The sequence below is a fragment of the Ornithorhynchus anatinus genome, chromosome 1, assembly GCF_004115215.2.
Source record: "Ornithorhynchus anatinus isolate Pmale09 chromosome 1, mOrnAna1.pri.v4, whole genome shotgun sequence".
Lineage (NCBI taxonomy): Eukaryota > Metazoa > Chordata > Mammalia > Monotremata > Ornithorhynchidae > Ornithorhynchus > Ornithorhynchus anatinus.
Genome location: NC_041728.1, coordinates 71856127 through 71880763, shown reverse-complemented (window position 1 = coordinate 71880763; position 24637 = coordinate 71856127). Strand labels below are relative to the sequence as shown.

Below are 24637 nucleotides of genomic sequence, written 5' to 3'. Positions count from 1 at the left end.
TATGTTGGCTGATCCCTGTCTTTGCATTCCAACTTCACTCCCGGCACACTGTGGTGGATCGCACTATCGTATCAATTTCTATTTAACTGGGTCTCATACTTGATCTCTTGAGACATTTCCATGACTGATAGCTGATATGGGTCTGTTACGGTTGTGGGTCTGTTGTGGTCCCTGTGATCTTCCTGTGTGGATATGCCGGCATCTCTCTGTACCGATTGGGATGTGAGTATGCTTCCCTATTAAATCTACTACTAATAATAATGTTGGTATTTGTTAAGCGCTTTCTATGTGCTGAGCACTGTTCTAATTGCTGGGGTGGATACAAGGTCATCAGGTTGTCCCACGTAGGGCTCACAGTTTTAATGCCCATTTTACAGATGAGGTAACTGAAGCACAGAGAAGTGAAGTGACTTGCCCAAGGTCACACAGCAGACAAGTGGAGGAGCCGGAATTAGAACCCGTGTCCTCTGCATGAGTTGCATCACTGGTATCTTTACAAACCATATTATGTGCACTTCAGTGTGAACTGTGTCTTGTGTACTTTCTGGGAGTTAACAACTTCAGAGGTCAAAAAATGGAGGAAATCCTTTAAAAATGTGATTTTACAGCCAGTCCAGTGCTCTGCATACAGCAAGCACTTATTAAATACTATTACTACTAGTACTTAGGATCATAGATTCTTTTCATAAAATTATTGACACTGAGGTGGTGGTCTGGAAATGGAATTCTGGTTTAAGCTTTTCTTGTAGATCTGGTCCTAGTATTCCATAATGCTTTTGCTTCAGAAATACATAAATCAGAAACTTTATCAGCCTTCTTAAGCTTCAAAGCATTCCAATTAGACAGGCGTTATCATAGTCATGGCTGGAATTTGCTCCCCTTTAATTGTTTTATAGACATTTAAAATACAGAGATTTCTAAGTCTAAATTCCAAACAAACTGGTAATAAAACTCAAAATGAAATGAATGTGCAATTGATTTCTTCTCACCCCCATAAAAATAGACTATATTTTCAACATGGTGGTAGAGATCCTTATATTACGGTTTTTTTCTTCCTCTTTTCTTTACCTGTATCCAGAGAAACCTTCATTATACCTCTTATACCATTGTTAAAGACTATTGTCATTGTTATTGTTTTCATCTTTTCTTCCCCTAATAATCTATTCAAAATATTTGGGCCAACAAGTACATAGTGCCTTATTCAGTATGAAACTCTCCAAGAATAGTTTGTCCCTTCTCAACTAGACTTCCATTTTTCCTTGGATTAACTTCATATTCATGTTATTCAGGGAACAGCTTCCAGGGTTAAAGGAAATGGAACTAGATTTGTATTAGAATACCATCTGTATCTCTTAGAATGAATGCAGGAAATACACACTGGGATTTTCAATGGATGACGGCTGATATCATTCCTTCATTTTTTCCTTCTTGACTACAAATCACTTTGACTTGGAGGCAAAGCATTTAATAATAATAATGATGATGATGATGATATCTGTTAGCCCATTACTATGTACTACGCATTTTTCTAAGCACTGGAGAATATACAAGATAATCAGGTCAGACATAGTCCCTGTCCCACACAGGGCTCACAATCTAAGTAGGAGGGAGAACAGGAATTGAATTCCCATTTTACAGATGAGGTAATTGAGACACAGAGAAGTTAAATGACTTGCCCAAGGTCACACATCAGGCACATGGCAGAGCTGGGATTAGAACCCAGGTCCTCTGACTCCCAGGTCCATGCTCTTGCCACTAGACCATGCTACTAAGCACTAGGGTAGATACAAGTTCATGTCCCAAGTAGGGCTCACCGTCTTTATTCCCATTTTATAGTTGAGGAAACTAAGCCACAGAGAAGTTAACAAGCTCATTCAAAGTCATACAGCAGACAAGTGGCGGAGCCAGGATTAAAACCCAGACTCTCCAGACACCCAGACCCATGATCTATCCTCTTGGCCACTCTGCTTCTATTGTTAATGGAATCTTTGGGGTTTTCAGCAATATCAAACTGACATGCTCTAGAGTTAAAATACAGGAAGCTCTCCTATAACATGGGGGTAGTGACCTTAAAGAACCTTGTATTATAGGAAATTATGTTACAGGATCATTGTTCCAATGGAAATCAATGGGTTAGAAAGTGATATACCACCTCAGCTGACCTTTTTCTAAACAAATTCCTATTTCATTGTTATGAACGATGGTGGCTTTTTGGGGGACAAATGGGATAATGTGTTAATCTTCATATGGAATGTACCTAAGAAAGAGAACAGAGATGGCCACCAAACCAAAAGAGACTAAAAAATAAAAGCAAGGAAAATGAAGAACTAAAAATATTTGGGGGGAAACTATTGGGATCTTATTTTAAGTACAGGAGAGTAAATGTATTCAGAATCAATCAATGATATTTATTGAGCACTTAAATACCTAAACAGCATGAACGAGTGGAAAGAACATCGACCCCTGCATCAGAGGACCTGGGGGTTAAACCCGGCTCTGCCAATTGCTTGCTGGGTAAACTTGGGCAAGACTCTTAACTTCTCTCTGTTTCAGTTTCTTCAGCTGTAAAATGGGGACTCTACGCCTGTTCCCACTCCTACTTAGACTGGAAGCCCATGTGGGGCAGGGATTATGTCAGATCTGATTAACTAGTATCTACCCCATCGATTAGAATATTGAATAAGGGCTTAACAATAGTAAATACCAGAATAATTTGTAGGCACAATCTATGTCCTTAGGTAGCTTTCATTGTACTGGGAAAAACAGATACTAAAATAAATTAGAGATCAGAAGAAAAAGGAAAGGGTCATATGTACACGAGTTAGAGCGTAACGAATGAGGTGAGATAGATCTATGAATTCCACTGGAGGTTGAGGGCATTTGAATGCTTACATGACAAAGAAGTTTGAAGTGGCATTTTGGGGTGCTATAAGGCGAGGAGATGAGTCATAATTGGGGAAGGCATCCTGAAGAAGATATTTCTAAAGGGCTAAGAAGATCATTTGAGCTGTGGACTGTCAGATATGAAGAGAGAAGGAGTTCTAGGATGGGGATGTGAACAAAAGGTCACTGGGGTGAAAACCAAACAAAGTTACAGCAGTAGGTGAGCTAGAAGGTTACAAAAGATATGAACTGGGGTGTGGTGGGAAAAGAGAGTGGATATTAATTCAATCATATTTATTAAGCATTTACTGTGTGTGGAGCACTGTATAAGCACTCGGGTGAGTACAACACGATAAAAAATAGACACCTCTCTGCCCACAGTGAGTTTAAAGTTTAGAGGGGGAGAGAGGGATAAGAGGGACAGAGCTAATGGAGTGCCTTAAAACCTGCTGTTACAACTTTCTATTTGATGGTGGAGAGGAATGAGAAACTATATGAGGTAAAGTGGGAAGACATGTGGAGAAGGATGCTTTACAATAATTATCCAGATATCAGAGTAAAGTATGGACAGCAGAAAAGAAAGACTGGAGGCAGTGACATCAGTGAGGTGGTTTATGTACCAGTCAATCCAGTATATGACAAGCGTCTGGGATAAATGTTTCTACCACATTATTGTGGATTTTTCCACCATAAACATAGATAAGTATAGATATATTTTCTGTCACAAACATTAAACTGAAAAAAAAAATAAATAAGGAACTGTTTTGAATTTCCTGGCAGAAAATTTAAAAAGCAATATTTAAGATGCATTTTTGAATTTTGTCTGACAAATTAAATTTCCTGATATATTTTATACATTTTCTGTTGCATTCTCCATATGCAGCACATAAAAGCATTGATTTTAATATGATTAAGGAATTTTGTATCATTGAAATGTTCTTCTTGCCCTCTAGTGGACAGTTTAACAAAGTGTAAAAAACATTTTAATACATATAATAGCTTCTGAGTTCATTCACCTTCTCCCTGGCATTTAAATAGATGCATTATTTGTCTTATACAGAATTCTCTTGATAATGAGCTTTTATAAATGATTTTATATGGATATCAAAATGGAATTAGGCAACGGAGTCTCAGGTGGATTTCACACATTTCAAAATACTTCAAATAATTTATCTTCCACAAGCTATTTCCAATCATTGTTCTTCTAAACCCATTTTAAAGGAATATATGCATTTTTGAAGATATTTAATCCTACAGCATTGGCAACCCAAAGTAGTTAGGGTGTTTCTAAACCAAGAAGCCTACAACTTAAACTCTTTTGTAATGATGAATATATTGAACTGGAATATTTATATGTAAACTCAAGCCTCCATTAAAAATAACATAAAAACAACAGAGAATATGAGCAGAGAGGTCTGACAATTCTCCCAAATCTCAATTATCTTCCTTTAGGATTATCTCTATCATCCTAGTTCTGTCTTTGTAAAATCATTGGAATTATTCTTTCCATGTGACTTGCCATGGAGAAACCACAGCCATAAAGTTGAAAAGTTGACAGTTGAAAGACTGGTAAGTAAACATTATTCAACTTCTTCTGGGGAAAATGATGTAAGTCACTGGTTCAAGCATGAATATTTTTACCAAAGACTCTTTTAAATTTTCAATCCAAACTTCACATACCTACTCAATTTATTTCCTTAGAATGCCGTGTGTTTCTCGAAGTGCTTCTCTGATACTACCCAGGCCCTAGTTTTGGAAAAAACCAAAACTCGGGCTGACCTTAATTCAGGGGCCAATTATCATCCACCTATCTTAGCCTACTCGGGGACCTCTCAGGGCCCCCACTGCAGTGATGGGAAAGCTGATCAATTACAAATGAATGCTGCTCTTTTGCCTTGTGAGCAAACAACCTCTGTCTAATGATTATACCAGGTACTGCTGAATTCCTGTGTGGCCTAAGACAAATCACTTTACTTTTTAGAACTCAGTTTCTCTCTAGGGAAAAAGAGATGCCTACATTTGTCATTACCTCACAGAGGAGTAACTTTGTTTTTGAGATGTTGTTGAAGATCCTTAGGATTCTTGGATCTATCTTCGTACACCTTTTAAGTAGCTGAATGATTTATTATTTCAAAGCACCCTTATTATTTGAAGAAGTAGATGAAATGAAGATATATTTTAGATTTTCCATCGACACCTAGATTAGGTGGTTTTAGCAGCTGTTAATTGATCTTTCCCAATTTTCACAGTTCCATAGAGAAAAACTTCATTTTAAAAGGGCTGTCCTGAATTTTTAACTCTTGTTTGGATGATCTCTCCCTATAATGAAATACACTTTTACAATATTTTGGTCTATCTTTTAAATTTCTCTAATATATTCCAAAGAATGCAAAATATTGTAAAAAATCATTCAAATCATATTTACTAAGGACATTCATGAATATCTTCTTGAAATTAGGAGGTGGGAACTCTTCCATTAGATTCTAAACTTCTCCAGATCCAGGATGGTCTTTTTTTTTTTTAGGATTTCCTGTGCAGTATTCTGTGTAGGAGAGGATGCTGATGCTGATGATAACCATAATATATTACTGATGATGATAACCATATTACCTTTAGAGTATTAACATGAAAGGCAGAGGCTGGATTCTTTCACCAGTGAAACCAGGCTCTACTCTCCCAAGTGCTTAAAAATAGATGCTCAATAAATACTATTGTCTGACTAAATCAAAAGATAAAATCAAGTCAAAGGCCCAGTGATCCTAAAATGTTGGACCAGGTGGCCACAATAGCATATCTGGATTAAACTAGTGGTGGCCCTGACCCAGATATCTTTTCCAGTTTCTTCCCACCCTTTTCTTGCCTATCTGGATGATTGCCATTGCAGGGATTATTGACAGTGGATTGGGGCTGCCTCGATTCACCAAATATTGAAACAGTCTTATTTAAATTGCATGGGCAAGAAGGAGAAAGCTCTCAAAAGTAGCTTTTGGGTCCATGAAATTTCCACTAGGACTTTATCAATCCTACAGGGTGCAATGCACTGCTTAGGAGAGTACAAAAGAAAGAAAACACGTTACTTGTCCTAATGGAGTATACCATCTAAGGGAAATACAGTCAGGCAAAAGTTATTCACAAATCATGGAAGTGGGGCAAAGAGAGAATCAGGTGGGGAGAAGACCAAATAGATTAGTCACCTTCAGAGCCTAATTAAGCTCCCATCGCCTCCAAGAGGCCTTCCCAGATTATGCCCTCTTTACCCTTACTCCCTCTGCATCATCTATGCCCTTGGATCTATGCCCTTTGAGCAGTTGTTATTCTCCCCACCCTTAGTCCCACAGCATGTATGTAGAGAATTATAATCTGTGTTTTTATAATAATGTCTGTCTCCCTTTCTAGACTGTAAGCTCCTGTTTTCCAACTCTGCTGTTTTGGATGCTCCCAAGCACTTAGAAGCACTCAATAAATACCAGTGAATGACTGATTGTGGAGAATTCTGCACGAAAGGAAGAGTAGGTTGTGAGAAATTTAAGAGGAGGGAGAATGAGAAGAAAGAGAATTCAGATGTAACAAAGAAGCCAGAGAGAGCATGGAAAAGATGCTTCTTATACCCAACTATGCCGCTGATCAGTGCACATGAGGAGATGACTACAGAACCCCAGATAGTTATAATAATACATATTATTATATAACATATAATAATAATAATTGTGATATTTGTTAAGTGCTTGCTATGTCCCAGATATAAGCCCTGGGGTGGACAAGCAAATCGGGTTGGACTCAGTCCTTGTCCCATGTGGGGCTCGCAGTTGCAATCCCCATTTTACAGATGAGGTGATTGAGGCACAGAGAAGTGAAGTGACTTTCCCTAGGTCACATGGCAGAGATGTGGTGGAGCCAGAATTAGAACCCAAGATATGTTTCCTACTATGCCATACTGCATCTCTAGTTTCTCCATGCTGCTTCTCCAGCTTCTCCATGCTGCTTCTCCACATTGTGAGACTGAGGAAGAGGTAAAAATCAGCCCTGGCCACTGCCAATAGAAGCTGTGGCTATGTAGCAGAGAAGGCTCTGGACATGTACTCTCAATTGAAAATTCATCTCTTCATCCTGCTGGCCCGTGGAAGGGAATTTGAGTCAGTAGTGCCATTTTCTAACACAAAGGACAGCTGTGTTTCCAGCAAGATGAAATCTAAAGGTGTACCAGGCTGGATCTGACAAGTCTAGTCTCAAGCTGCCCACATTTTCTTCCCATTTAGTAAACATTGTCTTCCCTTTTGGAAACCTATTTAATCTAAAATAACCCTATCCAGTAAAGGGAGTACCCTCCTTTCGCCTTCTGGAATTTTTCTAAAAGTACTCAATGGCAGAGGTCATCCTCTGCTCCTTACCCTCTCCCAAAATGGACTACTTTAAAATCTGCTACAAAGATGGGAAGTATAGGAAAAGGATAAAAGGAAGGAGATAGAAACTGTGAGTCTAAATAACTGTGTATATGTGTGTTGAGGGGATGGGGAGAGAGTTGTTGGTACAGGTTTGAGGAGTGGAGAAGCTTGCTGGATACAAAGGAACTTTGGTTAGCAGCTCAGTCCAATGAGGCCCATATTATTACCTTTCTGGTCCATTCAAGATTGAAAGGGTTGAGGGGGTGAGAGAGAAAGAGTGTTTATGCACAGTAGTGGGTGAGTGAGTTTGGGTATAAAAACAGATAAGACAGAACATTAAAAAGAAGGAATAGCATACTGTGATACAAGAAGGTAGATTTGGTGACCACAGGAATCAGTGGTAATTAAGCCTCCTAGATCATTATGGAGAGGGTTGGTAGTGCAGGAAAAGAGGTAGGATGGAAGATGAAGGAAGGAAAATGGATGAAAAGATTAAAAGAGTGGCTTCCTTTCTGTTTCATTTACTATTGTTCTTCACCCCCTTTTTCCCCTGCCAAGAGGTGGAAAGTAAAGTGGGGTTCCTGAATGAGAACCTTCCTCTTGCTTAACAAGAAACTTCATGAAACTTCAAAGGAAAGCTCCTTTGAGTTTTCTCCCTTCACTTTAGTTTACAAAAGTCCCACTCCAACTAACACAGTTACTTTCTTATTTTGAACCTTGTCTTATGCTGGCAAATTGTCTCTGACCCATTGCGACACCATGGACACGTCTCTCCCGGAACCCCCCACCTCCATCTGCACTCATTTTTTGATTCTACCAGCAGACAAAAGGAATCCCCAAAAAGGGGAAACCACCCAAAGTGATTTTCCACCCATCCAAGCCCACCAATGCAAAGTGGCTCCCCAAGGTCTGGCTAAGACCTGCAAGCCTCTCAGAATAGTAAAATTGGATCATTTTAGGATCCCCTTAATTTAATAATTTCCCTTACATGGGCTACCCTCCAGCAGATTCTGTTCATAAGCAAATAATCCAAGGTCTATAAAAAACACCTTTTGTAAGCATAAAGATTGAATATCATTCCATCAAGGGCAGGTTTAGAAATGATTTTTTTTTTTTTACTTTCGGTGTGTAAAACTTCATTTCATTAGGAAAAAAAGCATTATGGGGGAAAAATAAAAGCATTACATCTTTGGTTGGAACTTTTGTCTCATTCACTGATGAGTCAGTGCTTAGAGAAGCAGCATGCATAGTGGATAGAGCATGAGCCTGGGAATCGAAGGTCACGGGTTCTAATCCTTACTCTGCCACTTGTCTGCTGTGTGACCTTGGGCAAGTCACTTCACTTCTCTGGGCCTCAGTTACCTCATCTGTAAAATGGGGATTGAGATTGTGAGCTCCAGGTGGGACAGGGACTATGTCCAACCTGATCTGCTTGTATAAACTCCAGCGCTTAGTACAGTGCCTGGCACATAGTGGGTGCTTAGCAAATAGCACAAATATTATTAAAACAGTGCCTGGAACATAGTAAGTGCTAAAAAATACCATCATTACATAACTTAGCTCATATTATTTGGAAGCAAAGAGCTGCCCTTGCAAATAGTAGCACTCCTCTATTCCGTCTCATTCCAGTGCAAGGAGTTGTGAATAATGAGGAATGTGTTGACTGAGGACAGTCTTTTGATACCCAAACGACTCCCACCTGATTGTTCGGACTAACTAGCAGAGCAGTGCAGAAAAAAAAGAATAGAAAGCAGCCACCTTCTTTTCTGAACAGTCCCTACTTAAATTTCAACACAATACTAGAGCATACTAGTGTTCAATACAACACTAGAGCAGCACAAAGTGAAAGCAATCAAGGCTTAGGAAACACTTTTAACTAGTGTAACTAGTGTTACAAGAGCCAAAATGCCATTTATGGGAACCTTTCTTGCTACCACAGTACTCTCCTAAGCAATTCAATTGCAATGCTTTTCACCAAGTGCTCAGTAAATACAGATTGTTTGAATAACTAGACAAATGTGATGATTATTGGAAATTGTTCCATCAGGAAGGGGTAAAAGTAGCCTTTATTTAATACACTTAAATGAAGCCCTTTTTTGGAGAATGTTTGGAGCTACAAAATCTTGTGGAAAATTTCCAGGGTTTCTTTGTGGACAGAAAAAGGACATTTACTAAGCTCTATTTAATTCTAGAAAGACAACTGATGCAATCAATACAGTGATCACAGTTCAGAGGAAAGATCCTTTGTTCCTCTGCCACTTGCCTGCTGTTGTAGTCTTGGGCAAGTCTTATTTCCTTTTTCTCATTTGTAAAGTGGGGTTTAGTACCTGTTCTCCCACCCACTTAGACAGTGAGCCTTAAGTAGAACAGGAACTGTGTATTAACCTGATGATTTTATATCTAACTCAGGGTTAAGTGTTTGACACCTAAAAGTGCTGAATAATTCCACAAGTGTGTCCAAGTCTCCTCTTGGACACTGATTTCCTGGAAGTTTGGTTTACTTTCCAGATAAAGATGTGAGCCAATAGAGGAAAACAAACATTCTCCACCTTTCTTCTGGATGGTTTTAAAAATAAAAAGTCATTGCTTAGTGTTGAAATAAGACTAATCTCCAAGAAATCAATCCATCAATGGTATTTATAGAGCACTTTCTGTGTGCACAGCACTGAACTAAGCACTTGGGTGAGTAAAATAGTGCAAAGATTTTGATAATTTTAATGGTCAGGGACTGTGTCTATTTCATTTATTTTGTGTTCCCAAGTTCCACAAACTTGCTCTGCTCAGAGTAGGTACGCATGAAGCACAAATGAATGAATCCATTCAAATATTCTGGACCTAGCCCTCTTTTCAGCCACCTGGAAATATCTAGAATTAGCAGGGCCCAGAATATTCTTCCCACCCCTTAGAGCAGGACACGCTCACCTTATTGTACAGAGCTTTAGGACTGAAAGAAGAATGAGAATTTTCATGCTTGTCACTCAGGGAGACGGCTGTCAGATGGCTGAAGGGTCCAGGGTTAACACAGTGAGGACCAATGATGGTCTGAGAAGGCAACGGCAATTTATCAGGGGGAAACAGTTTAGTCTGATATAAAGGATGAAGAGAAACAGCCTCCTAGAGAGAAGAAAGGCATAGGAGAAGTTTCTGTTAGTTAACAGAAGAGCAGAATCAGAATTTGAACTTGATATTTCAAAGAAGAAGCAGAATGGAAAGGGTGCAAGCCTGGGAGTCAGAGAATCTGAGATTCAATCCCTACTCTGTCACTTTTTTGCTGTGTGACCTTGGGCAAGTCACTTTAACTTCTCTGTGCTACAGTTACTGCATCTGTAAAATGGGGATTAAAGCTGTGAGCCCCATGTGGGGACATGGATTGTGTTCAACCTGATTATTTTGTGTCTACCCCAGAACTTAGAATGGTGCCTGATACAAAGTTGATTCTTAATAAATGCCATAAAAAAGAGAAGTACTTTAGATGATATTATTCTTTAAAGAACTCTAAATAGAAATGGTCCAGTAAACACCTAGAGAAATGAAGATGTTTTTAGAGGGAAAATGGCTCATTTCTTCCATTGTCTGATTTTGGCCAAATGTCTTCTTTTTATTTGCAAGTAAAATTGGAGTAGTAGAATGACATTGGTAGGTTGCACTGCCACTGGTCATTTGGAATGGTAAGAAAAGTGATTTTAAAATCTCACCTGTCATATTTTTAAAAACTGCAAGTAAAGTAAGTTTTCACTGAAATTTCTCAGTGAAAATTTTCCTCTCCATCCAAAATGTTACTATGCTGATCCAAGAACATTATTAGAGACTCCAGCATGTAATTAAGAACAAGTTATTCTTGACATTTATTGGGGATGCCATGTCTGAAATGACACTCTGAAATCCCCCAGGACACTATGGCTCCCATCAACCCCTGCTTCATCCTAGGGAAGGACTCCATCTTCACCAGCCTGAGAGACCTTCTCAACTTTTATAATGTGGAAAGGGTCACCATCATAGACCCAGCTGTAACTTCTGGAGCTGTTGGTCTGAACTCTGAGGATCCTGAAATCCTCATGGTTCTTCATGTTCATAGTTATCTTTATCTTTTGTATAACATGTTGTTCACTTTTCTTCATGTATGTATCCATCCCTAACTCCTGCCCTTTGCTTCTTCATTCTGGGACTGTGAGCCCTTTGGATGCCAGGGGCCATGTCTATATCTCATATATGCCTTTCTTTCGATGATCTTCAAGTCATCTTCACTCCTTCTTGGTGTCTCAGTTGCCTTCATAATTGTGGTCCACACCCTTCTCCTTGAAACATTATCTAACCTTTACTTCACCAACACTGTCCTCTCTTGGTTCTCCTCCTATCTGGCCACTCCTATTCAGTCTGTTTCGTGGGCTTCTCCTCTGTCTCATACTGTCAACTGTGGGAGTTCCTCAAGGCTCAGTTCTGGGTCCTTTCTAGTCTCCATCTACAACAACTCCCTTGGAGAAGTCATACATCCCCAGCTTCAAATTCCTTCTCTATGTGGATGATTTCTAAATTTACCTTTCCAGACCTGAACTCTTTCCTCTGCAGCCTCACATTTCCTCCTGCATTCAAGACATCTCTACTTGAATATCTCAATGACAAGACAAAGTTAGCAGGTGCAAAACAGAACTCCTCATTTTCCCACCCAAACACTGTCCTCTCCATCTTTCCCATAATTATAGATCACACCACCATCCTTCCTGTCTCATAAGTCTGCAACCTTGGCATTATTTGCTATTGTTTTAATGAGATGTTCATCCCCTTGATTCTATTTATTGCTATTGTTCTTGTCTGTCTGTCTCCCCAATTAGACTGTAAGCCCATCAAAGGGCAGGGACTGTTTCTGTTACTGATTTGTACATTCCAAGCGCTTAGTACAGTGCTCTCCACATAGTAGGCACTCAATAAATACTATTGAATGAATGAATTATCTTTAACTCATCATTCTCATTTACCCCACATATTCAGTTTGCCACAAAATCCTGTTGGTTCTACTTTCAAACCACTAAAATCTACCTTTTCCACTCCATCCAAACTGCTACCATGTTGATTCAATCACTTATCTTATCCCACCTTGACTACTACATCAGCCTCTTCCCTGACCTGCCTGTCTCCTGTCTCTCCCCACTCCAAGACTTATATCACTCTCCTGCCCGGATCATTTTTCTATATATGACATTCAGTCAACATCTCCCAACTTCTCAACAACCTCAAGTGGTTGTTCATCCACTTCCATGTCAAACAGAAACTCCTTACTATCACTTCAAAGAACTCAATCAGCTTGCCCCTTCCTATCTTACCTCCCTGATTTCCTGCCACAACCCATGCAGTACACTCCACTCCTCTAATTCCAACCCTCTCACTGTACCTCAATCTCATCTATTTCACTGCCAACCACACACCCACGTCCTCCCTGTGGTCGCAAACTCACTTCTCCTGCATATACAACTGATCACCACTTTCTCCACCTACAAAGACTCCTTAAAATCACAAGTCCTCCCAGAGGCCTCCCCTGACCAAACCCTCATTTCCCCAACTCCCTCTCCCTACTGTATCACCTGTTTACTTAGATATGTACCCTTTAAGCATTTACTGTTCACTCCACCCTCAGTCAAACAACACTTATGTACCTACACAATTTTTTCTAATGTCCTTCTCCCCCTCTAGACTGTAAACTCCTTGTGAGAAGGGAACGTGCCTATCAGCCCTGTTATATTGTACTCTAGACTGTAAACTCATTATAGGCAGGGAACACCCCTACTAATTTCTGTTGTATTGTACTCTCCCAAGCACTCTGCACACACTACGTGCTGAAAAAATGCCACTGATAGAGTCTTTCCCAGATGAATAAATAATATTACTACTACTAAATAAGGTTGCACAGAGACTCCAAATTTCTACCCAAAAAAGTATCTGTGGACAAACATAGTGCTATAGCACCAGTGATAGAGACAAAAATTGAATCTTAAAGAGAAGGCAGTAACAGTTATAGATACCTTTAGCACATCTTTCACTATTGAGGATGATGTTCTCTGAGGAATATTTGCCTGCCAAGAGAGCCTTTGATCCAACACTGAAGTCACTACTAGAATAGATAGCTTAAAGAATGGTACAAATTCAGATCTGATGCTATACCTGCCAGGATCTACAAACCAGGAATACAGGTACATCTCAGTCAGGCTCAGGCTCTACCTTAATTTATCGAATAAATTTGGGATTTCAAAAAGCCACCATTATCACCATCTTAAAGAAGGAAGGGAGAGCTCTGACTGTGGAAACTCTCATGGAATTTTACTGCTTTCCATTACTAGGAAAACCCTCCTTTGGTAACTGAAGAACACCATTAACCATGCACTTAAAGAATGGCAATGTGACCAACAACTATTGAAGTTGGGAACAATATCCAGTCCTCTACATGGTATTCATGAATCAATTTAACACGACCAGCAGACCTGGACTCTGGTAACTACTTAAAACGTTTGGCTGCTGGGAGAAATTTGCCAAGATTCTAAGGTTACTACATGATGATAAGGCTGTCTATGTCAAACAATCAATCAACTAATAGTATTTATTTAGTGCTTATTGTGTGCATGCTACTAAGTCAGAAATGGAGGAATCTAATCAGACCTGCAACATAGCCTAGTGGAAAGAACTTGAGAGGGGAGATGAGGGACCTGGTTTCTAATCCTTTTTTACCACTTGCCTGCTGTCTGACCTTGGGCAAGTCATTTAGTTTCTCTGTGCCTCAGTTTCCTCACCTGTAAAAAGGGGATTCAACACCTATTATCTCTCCATCTTAGACTCTGAACCAATGAGGGACAGGATCTGGGTCCAAGTGTTGATCTTGTTTCTACCTCAGGTCTTTGTACAGTGCTTGTAATGTAGGAAGCACTTAACTAATACTATTATTACATACTTATAATAATGATAATGATGGCATTTGTTTAACACTTACTATATGACAGACACTGTACTAGGCACTGGGGTAAATATAAGCAAATTGGATTGGACACAGTCCCTGTTCCACATGGGACTCTCAGTTTCAATCCTCATTTTACAGATGAGTTGACTGAAGCACAGAGACGTGCTTTGACTTATCCAAGGTCACACAGCAGACAAGTGGTGGAGCCAGGATTAGAACCCATGACCTTTTGACTCCCAGGCTCATGCTCTATCCAATATGCCGTGCTGCTTCTCATATCTGTTATTTAATCATTCATTTATTTACATTAATGCCTATCCGCCCCTCTGGACTTAAATTCAAACTATAACCTTGTTGTGGACAGAAAACATGTCTTCCAATACTGTTGTACTGTACTCCCTCAAGAGCTTGTACAGTGCTCTGTACACATTAAGTGCTCCATAAATCCAATTGATTCATTTAGTAATATTATTATTATTCCTAATTTCTAAAAAAGTAAAGCAGAGCCAGATACTAGCATAGTTGTCTTTAATTTATTCTATGGAGCCATGCTTGAAGACACAATGTGAAATCTGCAAATCATTCATTCAATCGTATTTATTGAGCACTTAATGTGTGCAGAGCACTATACTAAGCACTTGGCAAGTTCAATTCAATCCAGGATAATTCTGAATAGTCAGGGAAACTCAGTATGTTTAGAGAACCATCAAAAATCACTGAATCATCCATACAGGAGCACCTATATGCTGATGAGTGCATTCTGGAAGTACAGTGCCAAGAGGACACGAGTGATTAAAAACACTTCTCGGAATTGGCAAAGCTCTATTCATTGATAATTAATCTGAAGAAATCACAAGACAAAAGGAATCATCAGTCACATGTAAGTGTTCTCACACTTACCCACTCCAGAAAAACCTGTAGACAGAAATGTCATCTTCAATGATAGGTAATGTGTTGCAGATATTTTGAAACAAAATGTCAACTAGATGAATATATGCAAAGATGAAGATATGCAAAGCATGGAAGCATTAAAACTCCCTACTCAGAGCATGCACACACAAAATGTCTTAAGGAGTCATGCCCTGAGAAAACCTTACATAATGAAATCATTGCATTAGTCTTTTAATTGTAACTTTTGAAATGAAGCTGAAAGGCCTTTGGGCCCCAGTTGAATAAATTCTCATAATAATTGACTTCTTTGTAACTAAGGCATCAAGGCTTTGGGAATTGCCTCTCACCAGGCCCTAATACATGTCCTGAACCTTGAAAGCTTTTGTCAAATCCTGAAAATAAAACTGAACTGCTTATTGAGAGGCAGCATGGCATAGTGGATAGAGCACGGGCCTGGGAGTCAGAAGGTCATGGGTTCTAATCCAGATTCTGCCATTTATCTGCTGGGTAACCTTGGGCAAGTCACTTCACTTCTCAGTGCCTGTTACCTCTTCTGTAAAATGAGGATTGAGATTGTGAGCCCCACAGGAGACAAGAACTGTGTCCAACCCGACTTGCTTGTATCCACCCCAACACTTAGTACAGTGCCTAGCACTTACTAAGCATTTAATAAATACTATCATTATCATTATTATTATTATGATTCATGGAAAGGGAGGGACCATGAATGTTGGATTGAGGGGAAGAGTTAAGGCCAGAGTTGGGAGACTTTGAGGCAGTAGAGTGATTAGCCACTGACCTCAGTTTACGCTAAAATACAGTTCAATTTTAAAATCCTGCTGACTACTATTATTGGGTAGGTGTGGTCTAAAATAACACTGCTCCTTCTGAAATTGCTGTACATTTACTTAGACTGTGAACTTCATAAGGCAAAGAGATCTGTCCTATCCAATTGTAGTGTATGTATTTTAGCACAGCACTGTATTCATTCATTCAATCGAATTTTTTGAGCACTTACTGTGTGCAGAGCACCGTATTAAGTGCATGGAAAATACAATTCAGCAACAAAGAAAGACAATCCCTAACCACAGTGGGCTCACAGTCTAGAAGGTGGGAGTCAGACATCAAAACAAGCAAACAGGCATCAATAGCATCAATATAAATAAATAGAATTATAGATATATACACATCAAAACTAGTAAACAGGCATTAATATAAATAAATAGAATTATAGATATGTATTTATATACACAAGTGCTGTGGAGAGGGAGGGTAGAGCAAAAAGAGCGAGTTGGGGCGATGGGGAGTGGAGGGAGAGCTGAGGAAAAGTAGGGCTTAGTCTGGGAAGACCTCCTGGAGGTCAATAGGGCTTTGAAGGGGGGAAGTATGATTGTTCGGCACTTGACACATAACAAGTGATTAACAAATACAGTTATTATCATTATTACTATCTGTACCATATAAACAAATGACTAAAAAATAATATAAAATGATTACTCATTCTCATATTCATTTTTGTTTCCTTTCCATGCAAACACCTTCACGTCTATTCAAGATAAATTTCTGGTAGTGTATATACCAACTGAAACTAAAATATACAGTGAAGGATTTATTCTTCCCCTAAATTGAACTTATAATTCCAGTTAATACATGTTTGGTGACCATACTTTCAACACATTATGGAAAAAATCAAAACCATGAAACTTGCACCTGTATGGTCCCATTAGAGGGGGTTGAGGAACTTCTGGTAAACTGCACTTTATTTGAGGTTCAGAAAATTGAGTTTGCTACCTACACTATCCGATGAGTTGGGAAATTTTCTTCCTTAATTAAAAAAATGCACGAGGGAAATAGCCTTCAGTGAAAACTTACAAGTTTTTTTAAAAAAACTTTAAAACTAGGAAAAAAGAAATGAATTATTTTGGTTAATCATAGTATCACTTCCTGTAAGAGTTCAAGAAGCTTTGAACTTCCCAAAGCTGATAATTTCCTTTTTCATCAGAGAAAAGTTAGCAGACAGAAACATGAGCTGAATAAATTATCCTAGTTCTGTTTATTAGCATATGTATCAATGCCTCAGAGCTTAGTTTTGACAAAGAGATTGGAAACTGACAGCATTCTCAGATTTTAGAAGTCAGATTACCTCAAAATTGTACCTGCAGTGACTAAAACCAGTTTAGATCCTTGAGACCCTTGTGAACATCTGAACCTCTTTGTTTCCACCCTACCCTATTGAAGTGGTTTGGATGCCAAAGCAGAAAAAAATTTTTCCATATGTTCCAACTAAGCACTTAGGATAGAACGCAGCCCTTGCATTACAATAATCCTTACTTTTCATTTCCTCTGTAATGTGATGGAATTCTTTGAGCAGCGAAAAAGCTGAAATCAGTCTCTTCCCCTCTTCCCAGAGTGTCCTATTGCAGGCCGCTCTACCACCCCAAGTCAATCAGTCAACTAATGGCATTTATTGAGCATGTACTGTGTGCAGAGCACTGTACAGAGAGCTTGGGATAGTACAATACAATTGAGCTGGTAGACCAGATCCCTACCCACAAGGAACTTACAGATTAACATGGTGAGAAAAAAGGTGTCATCTGAAATGTCTATTTTCAATCTTTTCTTAGTTTTCATTAAGATGATCATGCCAGAATTGAATTAAGGTACTATTTCTTCTCATTACATTAATTTTAAAAAAATTCCTTTTCCAAAGACAGAGAATGGGTACAATTTCACCTTTAGTAAAATAAACAAAACATTTTTTTCTGAGGGCATCTCTTCAATCACCATAAAATGTGTGAATTCAGACTCGTGTTATTTTAAAGTCCTGTGTTCCTATGTGGAGTCCTTCAACAACAAAGTTATTATCAGAGCAAACATTTTATATAGGACCACTATGTCCTTCTGATCTGTCCACTTTGCCCTCATGACTATGCTTACCTTCACCTAACATCTTCTGGGAATTATGAGACAAAAATTTTTCCCTCCCAGCATAATTTTCATATTTTATTCCATCTTGGAATTAATTGCAACCCAAGTCTAAAGGAATTCAACATCTGCTTAGCTAGTTCAAGTTTTCCCAAAAAAGAATTATATATATTTTCAATAATTCAAACACATTTTTCCAGGAGGCCTTAGATACACTGGATAATTTTGATTTAAAAACTATTGTGTTGCAATGTTTGCAGAGCAAGATGATTACTTTACCAAAGGGAAAATAATGTGATTGATGTACCAAGCAAATGTACCAACCAAGCACATTTGTGTCATTTGTGTCACACAGGGTAAGCAGTTATAGCCTCCTTGTGCTAACCCAACCTTGTGTTGACATTAGAGGCACCACCACAGATGTGTAGCTGACAGCACTAGTCTTAGTTTTAACTTCCTGGAAACTCCCACTGCCCCACGTGTGTGGCTGTGGTGACTCTCTTAACATGGAAAATTATTCAGGCTCAGGGTAAAATTCCCTACAGTGTAGCCAGGATCAGATTGAAACAGACTAGGAAAATTTTTATTAAGCCTGGCTTGAAGTGAGGGTTGGGAGGGTGGAGGAGCATGGGAATCATACCAAAACCAAAATATAATAAGGATTGATAAGTAGCATGGTATAGTGGATAGGCCATGGGCATGAGAGTCAGAGGATCTGGATTCTAATCCCAACTCTGCCAACTGTCTGCTGTGTGAATTTGGGCAAATAGCTTAACTTCTCTGTGCCTCACTTATTTCTCCTGTAAAATGGGGATTCAGTTAGTGAGCTCCATATGGAACTATGGACCAGGTTCAACCTGATTAGCTTGTATCTACCCCAGCACTCATTACAGTGCTTGGCACATAGTAAGTGCTTAACAAGTAACATAAAAAAGATTGCTGAATGATGCTAAAATTTTGAAACAGTCTAGAAGGTGGGAGTCAGACATCAAAACAAGCAAACAGGCATCAATAACATCAATATAAATTAATAGAATTATAGATATATACACATCAAAATAAGTAAACAGGCATTAATATCAATAGAATTATAGATATATGCATATATACACAAGTGCTGTGGGGAGGGGGAGTAGAGCAAAAAGAGTGAGTCGGGGTGATGGGGAGGGGAGGGAAAGCTGAAAAAAAGTGGGGCTTAGTCTGGGAAGGCCTCCTGGAGGAGGTGGGCCTTCAATAGGGCTTTGAAGGGGGGAAGTGTGATTGTTTGGCATTTGACCATCCCTCACTTTCTCTTCCCCGCTTCCAAGTCCACACACTTATGTTCTTATGCCAACCTACTCATTTCCTCGATCTCATCCATCTTTGTGTTTGTGAGGTATTTGTTTAGTCCTTACTATGTACCAGACACTGTTCTAAGCACTGAGGTAAATACAAACTAAATAGTTTCAACACACTCTATGTCCCACGTGGGGCTCACAGCCTTCATTCCCATTATACAGATGAGGTAACTGAGGCATAGAGAAGTTAAATGTCTTGCCCAAGGTCACACAGCAGACAAGTAGAGGAGCTGAGATTAGAACCCAGGTCCTTCTGACTCCCAGGCCCATGCTCTACTTACTAGGTCCCGCTGCTTCTCGCCATTGACCACCTACCCACGTCCTCCCTCTGGCCTGGAATCCCCTCCACCTCCATACACAAGAGACCACCACCCTCCCTACCTTCAAAGCCCTTTTAAAATCATATCTCCATCAAGAGACCTTTTCTGATTGAGCCCTTTTTTCCCCTACTCCCCCATATACTGTCAGTGCTCTTAGATAAGCATGTGATAGTCACCCCACCTTCAGCCCACAGCACTTATGTATATATTTAAAATTAATTTATTTATATTAATGCCGGTTTCCCCCTCTAGATTGTAAGTTCCTTGTGGGCAGGGAATGTGTCTACAACTCTCCCAAGTGCTAAGTACAGTGCTCTGCACACAGTAAGTGCTCAAAAAATACCACTGATTGATACATTGATTCATTGATTGATACACTGATTCACTGATTAATACAATGGTGGGTGCTGAGGCCTTTAGCCATGCTCTCACATTTTCTACTTTCCATCTCCCTCAGAAAGTTTCCTGGTCCTAGGGGAGAGATACCTAGTCTAAAAACCAGTGGAAAGAGCACGGGCTTTGAAGTCAGGGCTCATGAGTTCGAATCCCAGCTCTGCCACTTGTCGGCTGTGTGACTGTGGGCAAGTCACTTAACTTCTCTGTGCCTCAGTTCCCTCATCTGTAAAATGGGGATTAAGACTGTGAGCCCCACGTGGGACAACCTGATTCCCCTGTGTCTACCCCAGCGCTTAGAACAGTGCTCGGCACATAGTAAGCGCTTAACAAATACAAATACCAACATAGGATCAATAAACCTAATATATGTATTGAGCACATAAAGTGTGCAGAGCATTGTACTAAGTGCTTGGAAGAGCACAGTAGATACATAAGGCTCAATCCTGACCCTCAAGTTGCTTACAATCTATTGGGAAAGACAGACACAAAAAATTTACAAATAGCTGTGGCTGCCCACACAAATCCTCTCCCCCCCCCAGCCCCACCAAACCCATCCCCTTACCAACCCCCGACCTTCCCCCCAATTAGGTCAAATGGGATATTAAGACAACAAGTCCAAACACAGAAGACAGACCAAATGAAAGGAAGTCTCCAAGTTGGATAATTCAGACCCAAAGCCATCCTTTCCTAGATGAAAACTCCCCACATGAGAGATTGTGTGTAAGCACTTCTCTCATATGGACCCAGGACTTGTGATACCCTCATGGACAACCACCTGGGGCACATGTGGAGAAATCCTGTCCCAACAGAAGCTGCCACCCTGGTCGCACTTGGAGCCCAGTCTAAAGCTGCCAACCGATTTCAAGTGGGCTGAGGCACAGGTATCCAAATGGCAACATGTAACACTTCTGCAGTCAGTGATGGAATAAGAGGGGTAGCCTGAACGAGGCTTGGGGAAGTTGCTTTGGTGACTGTCCTGCTGGTCAGGACCCATATTTCTTCCCATCGTGATGAGGGCACCCGTAACATGATACCTGTCAGAGCTAAAGGCGAGCCGCTGGGATAAGTATAAAATGCACAATCCCTCTTTGCGAGAGTAACTAACTGCTAGCTAGCAATGGGGAGCTAAATCAAAGCCTTGGTTAAGAAATTTACTGGCTTGAGTCTCTGTCTGTCTCCCTCTGACTGCTCTTGGCCCCTTCGATTTCAAAGTAACCCACTAGTCTCAGCTCCTTCCCACATGGACGGTGAAGATAAAAAAAACCAAAACATTGAAATAGTAAAGTACATAAAGTAGTAAATATGTATAGGAGTACAAAAGAGGTTGAGACCAAAAATGGTATGGTTGATGATAAAGTGCTGAGATGATAGATGATGTGACGGGGAAGAAGAAAAGTGTAGAAAGCTGTAGATCTGGCTGACTTCACGGTGGTATTGGAAGCAGTGATACTTGGTTTCTTTCATAGGGATATGGCCTTTACCCACATAAAGAAAGTGAATCAAAATGGGCCATTTGTTCTGACAAACTATCTTTCCTAATCTCTGCAAAATGCAAATAGCCAAAAAGAAAGTCGCGGAGAGCTGAGTCTCATTGGCATGTTTCATTCATTAACAATATATATTGAGTACCCAGTGAGGGCAGAATACGGGAATTAAACTGCTTTGAAAACCAAGGCAGTTTGATCACTGTGGGCAGGTAACACGCCTATCAACTCTGTTATATTAAACTCTCCCAAGCACTTAGTAAAGTGCTCTGCACACAGTAAGCACTCAATAAACACGACTGATTGATTGACTGATTGATGAACTGATTGGTCCATTAGTAAAATTGTTCCAGCAGCAACATCAAGTTGCTTGGAAATTATATATAATGCCACCAACAGGTCTGCATTCTGGGATGAGGGAAAGGCAATGAGGTGAGATGAAAAGAAGAAAGGAAAGGATATATTGGCTGATTCAGCACAGGGATTGAATTAGAAGGGGCAGAGTGCATAATGGGAATTTTTTTTCCTAATCCTTGCCCCTGGCTCCTTACCCTTCTATCTGCCCTGGCTCTTTTCAAGCTCAATCCATATTCTGGTGCCCATTCCCCCCAGTTCCGTCTTATAGCTCAGAGAAAGAATCTGAACATGCCCAGTGTCCATCACAAGTTTTGGTTTCAAGGATAAACTGCTGCAGTTCCCGAATTGCAGTGATAATGGGATAGCTAAGGAAAGTTTTTGCCTGTAAGCCATGACTCCCTGTGACTGAAGAGGAGCTAACACACAAATCCACTCACCCTCACTTCTGCCCACTCCCCACAGAAATGGAACCCTGATGCCACAAAACCCACAGCCTTAATTTTTTGACAAGCTACAGGCCCAGATACATCTGCTGCTTTAAAACCTGCTCAGCAGGTATCTCTTTTTCCTTTAGGTAATGAGGCATCTAATTCAAACTACTCATCTAACAGAGGCTCCTTTTACAGCTCTCAAAAGTTACTCCCTCTGGGGTCGTGTATCTGTGACCATTCCGACCTGTGATTTTTAGCAAGATTTCAAGTAGTCTTCAAATGCCATTAAACCTAGACTAGTTGCCTCTGACTTTGTATCCCCACTTAACGGCTAGACACCATTAGTGCAGATGATTTCTGCTCAACTAGTCCACTAGGAGCAAAATCAGGGGAATGGCAAAGAGCAGTAAAAGTGAGTGAAAAAAGGAGCGAATTCATGGCATGATACAATTATGGGGAGCCCATAATGACCTCAATATTCAAAGAAACAGGAAGCCTGAACAATTATTTCTTCCAAGTGCACAGCACAATGCAAACATTCAATAAATGCTATTATCAGTGATAAATCCTGGGTTGAAATTAATGGTCAGTGACATTATTCAGCCAGATTCTAGATAGAAAACAGCTCTTATTAGATTGTAAAATACTAAAAGGCAGGGGCCTTGTCTCTTATTTTGATTGTACTTTGACCTCCCTGCCCCAGTCAATACTTCACTCTGCTGCCGGGACAATTTTCCTCAAGAACTATTCAGTCCATGCCTCCCCACTCTTCATAAACCTCCAATGGTTTCCCATCCACCTCCACATCAAACAGAAACTTCTTACCATCAGCTTTAAGACACTCAATCAGCTCTCTACCTCCTACTTCATCTCAGTGATCTCCTACTACAATTCAATCTGCACGTTTTGCTCCTCTAACACCAATTTACTCACTGTAACTCAATCTCATCTGACTCATATAAAGCCAATGTCCTTCCTCTGACCTGAAACTCTCTCTCCCTTCATATCCAACCACTCTCCCCATCTTCAAAACCCTGGTAAAATCTCATCTCCTTCAAGAGGCCTTCCCTGACTAAACCCTCATTTCTCTATTTACCCTCCCCTTCTCTATCACCTATACATTTGGGACTGTTCTCCTTAAGCATTTTTTTACTGCCCCATACTCAGTCCCACAGAGAAGCAGCATGGTTTAGTGGATAAAGCACCGGCCTGGGGGAGTCAGAAGGACCTGGGTTTGAATCCCAGCTCTGCCACTTGTCTGTTGTGTGATCTTGGGTAAGTCACTTAACTTCTCTGTGCTTCTCAGTTACTTCATCTGCAAAATCACATCTGTGAGCCACATATGGGGCATGGACTGTGCACTTATCCAATTACCTAAGCACTTACCCAATGACCTTGTATCTCCCCAGCTCTTTGTATAGTGCCTTGCACATAGTAAGCGCTTAGCAAACACCACAATTATTACATCCTCATACTCCACTATTTCCTCTATCTGTAATTTATTTTAATATCTATCTCCCTATCTCTACTGCAAGCTTCTTGTGGCCTGGGATCATATCTACCAATTCTATTGTATTGTACTCTCTCAAGTACTCTGTAAAGTGCTCAATAAATCTCACTGATTGATTGACTGATTTCATCCCACAGTGGGCATTCAGCATATACCGTCACTGGGCAGGGATTGTCTCTATCTGTTGCAGAATTGTACATTCCAAGCGCTTAGTACAGAGCTCTGAACATAGTAAGTGCTCAATAAATACTATTGAATGAATGAATGAATGACTGAATACCACAGTTGGTGATGCACACTGGACTAAAATTCATGGCCTTGGACATACATCAATCAGACATTGGGTTCAAAAGCAGCCTTCCTTAGATTATCAACTTCTTGATAAAAAGGAAATCTTTGTTTTTGACCACTCCAGGGTTTGGAACAATACTTAAGTGCTTAAACACTACAAAAAAAAATAAACAAACAAGCAATAAAAATTAGATTTTCCTGGCATGAATCCATAGATCTGGGATGTTCTGCCAAAGTCATTTACAACCAACTACATGTCTTACATCACTGTGGGCAAGGAATGTGTCTTTTTATTACTGTATTGCTGTACTCTTCCAAGCACTTAGTACAGGACTCTGCATCCAGTAAGTGCTCGATAAATACACTTAGTAATAATAATGTTGGTATTTGTTAAGCACTTACTATGTGCAGAGCACTGTTCTAAGTGCTGGGGTAGATACAGGGTAATCAGGTTGTCCCACGTGAGGCTCACAGTCTTCATCCCCATTTT

General features: G+C 40.0%; 1 protein-coding gene across 15 annotated transcripts in view; it reads right to left on the bottom strand.

Moving 5' to 3' along the window:
• LOC100073568 (muscular LMNA interacting protein) overlaps positions 1 to 24637 on the bottom strand; it is a 221747-nt gene that overhangs the window by 28175 nt on the left and 168935 nt on the right. For 13 of the 15 annotated variants that reach the window (XM_029075082.1, XM_029075002.1, XM_029075012.1 and 10 more), the window contains one exon: positions 10188 to 10379. The exons of the other annotated variants lie outside the window; for them this stretch is intronic. In XM_029075082.1, the coding sequence (XP_028930915.1) occupies positions 10188 to 10379 (192 nt within the window). The remainder of the gene's footprint in view (positions 1 to 10187; positions 10380 to 24637) is intronic. 15 annotated transcript variants of the gene reach the window in all.